This window comes from Erpetoichthys calabaricus, chromosome 9 (genome assembly GCF_900747795.2).
Source record: "Erpetoichthys calabaricus chromosome 9, fErpCal1.3, whole genome shotgun sequence".
Taxonomy (NCBI): Eukaryota; Metazoa; Chordata; class Cladistia; order Polypteriformes; family Polypteridae; genus Erpetoichthys; species Erpetoichthys calabaricus.
In genome coordinates, this window is record NC_041402.2 from 17,254,580 (window position 1) to 17,266,699 (window position 12,120).

Consider the following 12,120-nt stretch of genomic DNA (forward strand, 5'->3'; position numbering starts at 1 on the left):
CTAAGTGCCTTTGGTTTACTTTTGATCTCGTTTCAAAACCAACATTCCACCAGTTCGGTATTGTTTTTGGAAAATTAATATTGCAATATAGTTAACCTTCTGTGTTCCTGGCCGTGCCCATAAAGTAGCTAATTTAAATTTATTAACTGATTTATACTATTTGTTTAATTTATTCTCATGTGTGGTCATACCTTTTCTGCTGCTTTTTTTACTCATATTATACTCATATTCTTGCTAGGCATTTAGATTAAATTAATGGTTTCATCCTTTGTATTTTCTAAGGTCTTACATTTTATTATTCCAAGTTTTGTATACTACTTTTGGAATGTGCTATGAAATTACAATTGATGTTTTAATTTAACTGTGAAGGCTGAGAATATATTCTGACTATTGAGATAAAATAACTTACTGGTAATTTGTAGCTTACAATTTTGTGAACTGCCTTATTTTTATTTGTTTTTTCATCAGACTACCACTCACCACCTGCGCTGTTTTGTAAAATCTACTGTTAATATTCAGATGTTTTGATAGAAAATTTCTTTCTATCTCCCATTTTTTATTCACTTCTATAAACAAAATGTTTTACGTCATTTTAGAACCAAAGTAAATTATTAAAAATTACCTCCAGAATTGTTTTCAGGGCTATATAACTCTTCTTCTGGGGTATGACTTTCATCTTTCTTTTCAACTATAACAAAGAAATACAAAAGATGTTACAGTTTCATTTCTTATTAACAGAATCAGATAATACACATACAAATATTAAAAAAGATAACATTTTACCATGCATTGAAGGACATTTTTTATTGTGTCATGGGATCTTGAGCCTGTCCCAGTACAAGAGCACTAGACAATATTGGCCAGTTATTATGCAGTTATTATCCATGCACACAACAAACCTGACTGACATTAGGATCATTTGCTCATTAATCAATTTAACAGAACCTCTCTGGATATTGTGAAAAAAGTTCTTAGAGAAAACCCACATTAACAATAAAGACATAGCTAAATTAAAAAAATACACCCCCTCTGAGAAATAATACATGGGGCAGACATATACAAAATGCTAGCTGCACAAATATTGTATTCATTGGATGGACAAGCTGCTCTAGTGGTGCACACAACTGTATAATAAAGTCATTAGTGCTAAACATACTTATTCAGTTTTTTACTTATAGATGTATTACAACAACACAGCTACTACTATAGTCTAAACAATTTTCTTATATTTGTTGGTTGTCCAAAAAAGAAAAACTTTTACTAAGCATAAGCTATAACCCACAATAGCTCAACAACAAAACTCACTGTAAATCTATATAAATAAAATTGGATGTGTGTATGTTTGTCTGTATATATATATATATATATATATAGTCCTACTCCGACCTGGACTAAAATTGCCCAGTTGCCATATGGACAAAACATAAGTGTTTTTTTTTTCCCTGTGTGCTAAAGTAGGCACACTAGTGTCACCTGCTGGCTCAAAACAAGTGAAACAACCAAACAGACTGAAGCCAGACATGTAGACAAAATGACCAGAGCTTAATATTACTTACCTAAGCAACACCTCATGATGTTTCTACAGTATCAACTATAATATAAAAAGGAATATTGTGCACTTTTATAGGGGGGAGTTGGGTGAGACCTGATCGAGAGTGGAAGTACAGCACAACACAAAGGAGTATTAGAGGGTTGTTGGTTAACTCCTGTTTTGTCTGCTTTCCTTCATAATTTAAGATCTACAAACTGTACACCTTGAACTAAGAGGACGAAACAGATATGACAGCATTCATGGATATAGCTCAGCATGGTTCAGGTCCAAAAAGAACAAATTCTGAAGTCACAAGAGTAGAGACATTTATAGAGATGCAAAGTGGATGACAGATGGGACAAATAGCAGTAACAACAGGGTCGCCATTTGAAAAAACACAGAGACCTTTGCTTTCCTTAACCCATACCATAAAAATAACTAGACAATACCAGGTACTTTGGCTAAAATTACATAAACACAACGTGTTCCTGGCCATAATCAAATGCGCTCCTGCGTATAAATCAAATGGCAACACTAATTTTTTTATAATTAATAATTTTGAAAAGTCACAATCCAAGGACATGTATGTTACGTTAACTGGATATTCTAGATTAGACCCATTTGAGTGTGAATGCTGGTGTGTACATGACTGGAGCCTGTGATGACACCTTGTTCAGCTTTGGTTCCTGCCTTGCACCTGATCTGTACCATGCGACCGTGAATTGGAATATGCTGGTTAGGACATAATAATCATGACTTGCTGATGAGCATATTATTTGTCAGTGACAAAAATATCAGGTTGCTTCTTATTAGCTGTTCTAAAGACACAAAGAAACAATACTTTTTTTTTTTTGCTCGACCACATTTAGTAAGAATGAACACACCAAAAAATAAGCTTGACTAAAAACAAGTGTGTCTTTTTAAAAAACCACTGACACTTAAAAAAGCATTTCTTTTGAGTTTGCAATTCTGATGTGTAACATGCTATGAATACTGCATTAAATCAATGACATGTAAAACATCTTTTAGCTCACTTAAAGTTTGCATTTGAGAAGAAATATAAAAATTGTGAAAAATCCAAGCCAATACATAAAAAATTGGTTTTGTATATAATAAGTATTTCACAAGTATTCTAATGAGCCCTAAAATATAATGTTACATTCTATTTGTACTTAGTATTAATACAAACTATTCTGACATTTACTTACTCAGTACAAATTTATTTAACTGATGGTTTTATCCAAAATGATCAATATATATTATAACTGCACTGAATAATCATTAAGAATTTTTACAGGTGTAATTAAGCAGTTTGCTATTCTGCACCTATTTTTAATTCACTACATAATTCTGCATGTCTGGATTCCCATACAAAATATATAAAATGTACTGCTAAGTTTATGCATATACAGTAATCCCTCCTCCATCGCGGGGGTTGCGTTCCAGAGCCACCCACGAAATAAGAAAATCCGCGAAGTAGAAACCATATGTTTATATGGTTATTTTTATATTGTCATGCTTGGGTCACAGATTTGCGCAGAAACACAGGAGGTTGTAGAGAGACAGGAACGTTATTCAAACACTGCAAACAAACATTTGTCTCTTTTTCAAAAGTTTAAACTGTGCTCCATGACAAGACAGAGATGACAGTTCTGTCTCACAATTAAAAGAATGCAAACATATCTTCCTCTTCAAAGGAGTGCACGTCAGGAGCAGAGTCTGTCAGAAAGACAGAGGAAAGCAAACAAATCAATAGGGCTGTTTGGCTTTTAAGTATGCGAAGCACCGCCGGTACAAAGCTGTTGAAGGTGGCAGCTCACACCCCCTCCGTCAAGAGCAGGGAGAGAGAGAGAGAGAGAGAGAGAGAGAGAGAGACAGAGAAAAACAAACAGTCAAAAATTCAATACGTGCCCTTTGAGCTTTAAAGTATGTGAAGCACCGTGAAGCATGTCGCTTCACGAAGCAGCTGCACACAGAAGGTAGCAACGTGAAGATAATCTTTCAGCATTTTTAGACGAGCGTCCGTATCGTCTAGGTGTGTGAACAGCCCCCCTGCTTACACCCCCTACGTCAGGATCAGAGAAAGCGCAAGAGAGAGAGAAAGTAAGTTGGGTAGCTTCTCAGCCATCTGCCAATAGCGTCCCTTGTATGAAATCAACTGGGCAAACCAACTGAGGAAGCATGTACCAGAAATTAAAAGACCCATTGTCCTCAGAAAGCTGCGAACCAGCAAAAAATCCGCGATATATATTTAAATATGCTTACATATAAAATCCGCGATAGAGTGAAGCCGCGAAAGGCGAAGCGCGATATAGCGAGGGATCACTGTATAGAAAAAACGAATTTCTGACCTAAATCTCGTCATTTACAGTTTTACTTTCTAAATGATGTGTATGAAATGTTCTCTGTTTACCACCAGTTTTAAAACGTTGCTTGTTATTTGAATTCTATTTAATACCGAGCGATCATTTATTAAGCACAATTACGCCTAAAGCTATGACGTCACGTCTAAAGCAGGAAATGGATCTTATTTATCATAAATAACCTACCAATTAAAAATTCATGTCACATTCACTAAAGCTGTGTATAGATGAAACTTGGTCATGTCCACATATGGGTTAATGATACTAAAACTTGCCAAATGGAGGCAAATTAAATTATGTGTATGGAAACTAGAAAATGATAGGATAAAGCTATTTCCAGGGCTTACTCATCAGGTGTGAATGCTTTTTTTAAGACTTCCTTGGTGATCACACTTTGTCCCCAACAGTAACAATGTGACATTCCCAGTGATTCTATGAGCAACCACAACACAATCAAACAGGTCTGATTTTTTTTCTTAAGTCACAGGGTTGGACTTCTGTGTGTAATGGAAAAGACGACCAATGGGAACTCAGCCTAAGGTACAAACTATACAATGTAGCCACAAGGAAGGAGGAAAATGAGTGTTTTGTACAATGAAAACTGAAGTCAGTCTTGTCTGTCTGATGTCTTTTGTTAGATATACCACAACAGAATAAAAAAAGGAAAATGAGAAAATGGAGAAACACCATACCTAGAAAATATTTGTGCAGGCCCTGTCTTTTTCATGAAGCATATCAATTCACTGTCAAAATGTGGTGAGCTCATGCTGCTGTGCCATTGTGCCATCATGAGGCCGTTGTGTAACCCTTATTGTGAAATCTGACAAAGGTGAAAAGATCCAGCTGCTGCAATCATAAAGTTTAAAATGCTCTCTGACTAAAAGTAATATTGTTTGCCAACTAAAAGACTAAAATATCAGCAAAATATTCTTTTACAACAAACAGGACTATTTCAGCTTCACGCATCATACGTCATGTAGAATATGAGAAACCTTATTTAAAAAGCATGGTCTACTGTAAAGAGCATACCAGTATATATTTGTATATTCACTACATATAATTTTCAGGCAAAGTCAAAAATTATTTATCTGCATTGGAAAATTAAGATCTAACTGCATCAGATCTGAAAGTAATGGCTTTAATGTAACACTGGTAGTAACCCCAAAGTATTTTAATGAAGTTTACCTTCACAACTACACACAGCAAAGTTAATTTCCCTCTCATCGTCATTGCCTTTGACAAACACTACTAAGTGTCTTGAGTATCTACAGTAGTTGACTTTGTGCTCAACACATTCCATGAAGCAATTTTTTGGTTGCTTACCCTTGGCACCTGTTGATCATTACAGATTGACTTTTGTATCACATTATCTACTGTATGTAATTGCCTGGTGCAGGAAATTTCTTATAAAGGGTGTTGTTCTTCACCAATCTAATACTTTTGGACATAAAATGAGGAAGCCATAAACTGGCAAAAACCAGCATTGTTAGAGTATATGTATTCATTAATCTATTGTTTGTGAATAGTGTTAATATGTCAATCTATATACAGTAATCCCTCGCTATATCGCGCTTCGCCTTTCGCGGCTTCACTCCATCGCAGATTTTATATGTAAGCATATTTAAATATATATCGCGGATTTTTCGCTGCTTCGCGGGTTTCTGCGGACAATGGGTCTTTTAATTTCTGGTACATGCTTCCTCAGTTGGTTTGCCCAGTTGATTTCATACAAGGGACGCTATTGGCAGATGGCTGAGAAGCTACCCAGCTTACTTTTCTCTTTCTCTTGCGTGGACTTTCTCTGATCCTGACGTAGGGGGATTGAGCAGGGGGGCTGTTCGCACACCTAGACGATACGGACGCTCGTCTAAAAATGCTGAAAGATTATCTTCACGTTTCTATCTTTTGTGCAGCTGCTTCCTGAAACGACATGCTGCACGGTGCTTCGCATACTTAAAAGCTCGAAGGGCACGTATTGATTTTTGCTTGAAAAACAAACTCTGTCTCTCTCTCTCTCTCTCTGTCTGCTCCTGACGGAGGGGGTGTGAGCTGCCACCTTCAACAGCTTTGTGCCGAAGTGCTTCGCATACTTAAAAGCAAACAGCCCTATTGATTTGTTTGCTTTTCTCTGTCTTTCTGACAGACTCTGCTCCTGACGCGCACTCCTTTGAAGAGGAAAATATGTTTGCATTCTTTTAATTGTGAGACAGAACTGTCATCTCTGTCTTGTCATGGAGCACAGTTTAAACTTTTGAAAAAGAGACAAATTTTTGTTTGCAGTGTTTGAATAACGTTCCTGTCTCTCTACAACCTCCTGTGTTTCTGCGCAAATCTGTGACCCAAGCATGACAATATAAAAATAACCACATAAACATATGGTTTCTACTTCGCGGATTTTCTTATTTCGCGGGTGGCTCTGGAACGCAACCCCCGTGATGGAGGAGGGATTACTGTATATAAAAGACAAATACCACTGACTCACTCATCACGAAATCTTCTTAAACATGAGGACTTGGGACTTGAAATTTGAAATGTAGGTTACCCTTAGCCCATAGGTGCTCACTAAGAAACAGTTTTAAAAATTCATGGTCCAAGCACGTTCTGTCTCTATGTCTGTCCGCTTTTCATGAAAGAATTACTTAACGGATGTAGATCTGGTGGTTTTCTATGATTTGCTTGAACTTTCTGGTTGATTTTGTGACTTCTCTCATTGCGCTAAGTACCATAGTTCGCTTGCGGTACCAATGTATTTATGCAAATCCAACAGAGTAGCTGTGGGCCAAGAGCAGAGGGGCAGGGCCTTCCTCATTCACTCGCCAGCCTCTGTTCGAGTTGGTCTACGTCTTGCCACATGTTGGAGTGCACCTTGCCTCCTCTTAGCTAGTGATACATGTTTGTTCAGCAGACATTATCATCTACAGATTGTTAAGGAGTAACATTTGACATTTTTGAGAGAGAGCGATCAGAGCTCCATGTGTTTTACACAGGTAGCTGCTGATTGCCAGAGATATCACGGCCATGTGCTTTTCTCCCCACGCGGGGAACGCTCTCTCGTCAGAGCTGAACACGATCAGATACAGTGCCAACGTCTATTGATTTTTAAAGTTTGTCCTGTTTTAGTACTATGTGGGCGCATCCACGGGGTACAGCTAGTAACTGAAAAAAGTGTTTTGAACTCTTCGTTTCTGCTGTAAATAATGGTGAAGAAATAATGGTCTGGTAGAGCAAATTATTTGAAGGGAAAAAATTGACAGGAAGTGAACTATACAGTATGAGAAAAGCATCATATAATTTGGTAAAATAGTGTTTAAACTGTGAAATTAATATTATTCTTCTTGTTCTTTTAGATTTTCACTCTTTTCATTAACATCCCTGAGTTGTTGATAGCAACAGTGCCATCTTGAATTCACAAGAGTCTTAAACACAATTACAGCATGGCATGTACAAGCTTCTGTTTGATTTTTGAAAGTAAAATAATTCCCATTTATTCACTCATATGTGGAACAGATCTGACCTCTTTGGCAAACTTGGGGTAATTAAAATGACAGGTAAGGACACCTTTTCAGAAAAGACTTAACTACTTCAAAGCAATAGCCACAATTTTCCATTTTCTATTTCTCTTCCGTGCCATCATGAACTGACAAATTTTCCGATGTTCAGTGCTTAACTGTGAAGTATCACAGCATCTTTATTGATTTATTGATTTTGTACATGCCATGCACTTTCAGGATATACAGCCAATTCTCATTATCTGCAGGGATTACTTTCTCAAAAAATCAAGGAATAATGGAAGTCGCGGATATTGAAGCATTGAGCTATGGGAAAAATAGTGTTAGGATCTGGAGGACTATCAAGGTATGACAGAGTCGGGTGGATGTGCCAGGCCTCCGCTCTAGTCCCTTGTTACTTGAGATTGATCCTTCAACATGTTCACCTATGGGAACCTTGTTACCACTTCTACTTCCTCTGCAATCATTTTCTAGATGCTCTCCCCGAGGCTGTAAGAGACCACAATGGGGCCACTCTGAGGACTACACTATCAGTACTAGGAACAGATGGTGTGTACATAGGGCAGAGACTTTACCAGTGCAAGCCTATGACTTGCACTTACTGGGAATTCTCCATTCACGGGGACAACTGCAACCCCCAGTTCCCTTCACAAATAGGGTTCAAAGGCTTTTCCATGCCTCTCAGTGCCAGGCAGACCCTTGTTGAGCCATTCAGCATGGCAACCGTGGTGTGCATTTTTTGCTGAAAATGTCTGCAAATACAACCCCTTGATGTCCATCCTCTAAATCCAGAGGACTTAAGTGAGAACCTTATCCACAAATATGCAAAATGATACAACGAAATGAGTTACAATTTTATAACAGAGGATAAGAGAATGGAAATTAATTAGTGAACAGTGAGCATTTACTGTATTTATGTAAACATTCATATCAAATTAGGATTACTTGCAAAAGTAATATGAACAGTCACACAAAAAATCTGATAAAAGGCAAAATTCGTAATAGTGTCACCTTTAGTTGCATTGTGAATTTACTCTTAAAACACCTGTACTGCCTTAGACAAGAAGTTTTGCTGTTTTTAATGTCAACAACAACATCCAAGAAAAATATTAAATGTGGGAAATTCTTTATTCATCCTTTTTTGGAATGTGCTGCAGGCCTGAAATGCAGGAATGGATGTATATTAACAAATGAAATGAAGTTGACCAGACACAACATGAAATATCTTGGGTTCATACTGTCAGCAATTAAATATAACTGTCAAAGTCAAATTAAGAATCACTGTTCTTGTTTTATTTGCACTTTCCCTACCATCCCAACATTTTCTGATTTCGGGTTGTATATTATATCATATTTATTACATATATAAGGATGAAATATGCAACAGTGCTACATGTGGAATATATATACAAAGTTTGTAAGTAGGTTTATTAATATTAATGTATACTGCCTTGATTTCTGTATGCATTTGAATTATTCCATAACCCTACTAAGAAATGGTAGTAAACGATGCAATAATTTAAAGGATTCTACCTTAAACGCTGGTTTGAAATGGCCACCATTCACCTCCATATAAATATGTTAGGTGCAAGAGTTGTGAGTTAGTTGGTCGGTTTGGTGTGAAGTTTGAAGTTCATGTTTTGGTGAGTTCACTTCTTATAGGCCATCTGCATGCATAGAAGGACATATCACATTTCAATATGGATTAAAAATACTACAAGAATAAGAAGTTCATTCTGAGCAGCTTTGGACTGTACGAAGGGGAACCTACCCTGAAAGACTGATGACAGAATCCACCAGAAGTTCTGCTCCCAACCACTATACAAAGTTAGCAATTGATCTGGTGAGATTTTCTTTTAATGTGCTTGGGACTTAGCTGCTATTATTCTATGTATCATTTGCATAGAAAGTAGGCCTTTGTCCCATCATCATAATTCATTCAAATGCAAATATTTATTATTATGGACTGGACTTTGCATTATTTGCCATCACTGTATGCATTACATTTGAACACTGTATTTGTTCTGTTTTACATTAATTTGCTTCTGTGTGTTAACCATTGGGAAGGTGAGATTAAGGAGGATGTTATTGGATTTAAATCTATGTTCACATGGTCACTCACAATCATTCTTTCTCCGCCTCATAGATTTTAGCCTTATGTATGATCTCAGGTTTTTACTACTTTACACGTTTACATACAATGGATTCAGAAAGTATTCAGATCCCTTCCCTTTTTCACATTTTGTCTTGTGCTTAAATCATTTAAACTAATTTTGTCCCCCATCATGCAATACTCAATGCTCTAAAATGACAAAGCAAAAGCAGGGTTTTAGACATTTTTGCAAATTTATTAAAAATAAAAAATGGAACAATCACATTGACACAAGTATTCAGATCCTTTTCTATAACACTTAAAATATGACTCAGGTGCATCCCAATCTATTGATTACTGTTGAGGTGTTTCTACCACCTGTGGTCAATTCAATTAATTTGACAGGATTAGGAGAAGCACACACCTGTCTACAGAAGGCCGCACAGGTTAGCAAAAACCAAGCCATGCAGTTCAAGGAACTGACTGCCGAGCTTAGACACAAGATTGTGTTGAGACACAGATCTCAGGAAGGCTACAAAAAGTTTCCTGCAACACTGAACGTTCATAAGAGCACAGTTGCCTTCATAAGTTTTAAATGGAATATGCTTGGAGCAACTATGACTCTTCCTAGTGCTGGCCATCCAGCCAAACCTAGCAACAGTAAGAGAAGGGCCTTTGTAACTTCTTCTTCTTCAGTTGGTCGTTAGGGTTTGCCACATCTTTTTCCATATCCTCCTGTCCTCTGCACCTTGTCTGTTACACCCAAAACCTGCATTTCTTCTCTGACCACATCCATAAACCTCCTCTTAGGCCGTTCTCTTTTCCTCTTGCCTGGCAGTTCTATTCTTAACATTCTTTTCCCAATACACCAAGCATCTCTCCTTTGCACATGTCCAAACCAACAAAATCTCACCTCTCTGACTTTGTCTCCCAACCGTCCAACTTGAGCTGACCCTCTAATGTCCTCATATCTAATCCTATCCATCCTCGTCACACCCAGTACAAATCTTAGCATCTTTAACTCTGCCAACTCCAGCTCTGTCTTCTGTTTATTGGTCAGTGCCACCATTTCCAACCCATATACAGTAGAATAGCTGGTATCACTACCGTCCTGTAGACCTTCTGTTTCATTTTTGCTGATATCCATCTGTCACAGATGTGAAAAAGAACCCAATGGTGAGCCCGGCTGAGCTCTAGTGAACCTACATGGAGATCTCAGTGTAGAAACTCAATAAAAGACAAAAACAGAAAGGGCACTTCCCAAAACACTCTGTCTTGACCAAGAAAAGGTGGGTCTTCAATTTAAATCATCTCAAGACAGAAGAGCAGCTTCAGCGACAGACTGCTGTCACTGTCCTGCTCCACTGACAGATTGAGGAGATCATTCTTCCCCGAAATTATGCGACTATTCAATTCCACCCGGGGTGGGGTAAACGTTAACATTTAACAGTATACAAAGTTATTGTCTGTTTTTTTTTTTTTTACCTGCATTATTATCAATCTTTAATTTAATATTGTTTATTGTATCAGTACGCTGCTGCTGGAGAATGTGAATTTCCCATTGGGATTAATAAAGTATCTATCTATCTATCTATCTATCTATCTATCTATCTATCTATCTATCTATCTATCTATCTATCTATCTATCTATCTATCTATCTATCTATCTATCTATCTATCTATCTAAATGCACAGTATTAAGGGAAAGTGTCTTTCCTGTTTAACTTTCTGCTGAGTTTTGTGGAGGTATTAGTATTTTAGCAAAAAACACATACATTTCATGTGTTCTGAGAATACAAATGAATAACGGGTATGTAGATTATGTGTCACAAGATTTTTTTCTTTTTTCCATGGTTGTTTTTCACATTGTTTGACATTATCCATAGTTGGTCACCATTGGTTCCTGTTCACTTTGAATCTTCGATGTGTTTTTTCTCCACAAAACCATGGGATTAAAAAATTTTCTCGCCCACCACTGCCAAGCAGACTGGCCAATCTTTGTATACAAAAATATCATTTTGGGGAAGAGCATTCCTTTAATATCTGCTGTGTGGGAGCATATGGACTACTTAGCAGATAATGGAGATAATTGTGCGAAAGCCCTGGAATGATAGGGGTGCTCAATCAGCCAAACCCTAGATCTGAAAACTCGTATTAAAAATGTGCACTATATGTGTAGTTTTTTATCTTAAAAATATTTTTACTTTTTTGCTCTTGATGCGCCTGTGAAGAATTAAGTGCTAGTGGCTCATGTTCTGTTGCTTAAAAAAGGCATGTAAAAACTCCAGCTTTCTTACAAAAACAACACTTGAAAACACAGCACTTTATAACAAGACCCTCTGTGCATGCAAAGTAACAATCAAGGAGAGAGTGGAACGGACACTCTTTGCATTACCTCATTTTACCAGATATTCACATACAAAACCAAAACAAAATTGCCTTTGCTCAAACACTTATGCCAAGGTGAATTAACCATAGCATATGAATAGAAAAGTTCACCTCACTCCAGTCTGTGGATCCAGCTCCACCTCATTTGACAGGCTGTCACAAGGTCCGTGTTTGAAGGGAGCAGCAAGAGCTTTGAGAACAACTGAGACAGGCATTCCAAGTACACACGCTGCAGCA

The 12,120-nt window shown here is 37.3% G+C and overlaps 1 protein-coding gene across 2 annotated transcripts in view; it reads right to left on the bottom strand.

Moving 5' to 3' along the window:
- LOC114657382 (zinc finger E-box-binding homeobox 1-like) overlaps window positions 1–12,120 on the bottom strand; it is a 146,759-nt gene that overhangs the window by 99,359 nt on the left and 35,280 nt on the right. For both annotated transcript variants that reach the window (XR_007935845.1, XM_028809180.2), the window contains exon 3: window positions 623–688. Coding sequence is in view for 1 of the 2 variants with exons in the window: in XM_028809180.2 (XP_028665013.1) it covers window positions 623–688 (66 nt within the window). In the remaining variant the exon portion in view is untranslated. The remainder of the gene's footprint in view (window positions 1–622; window positions 689–12,120) is intronic.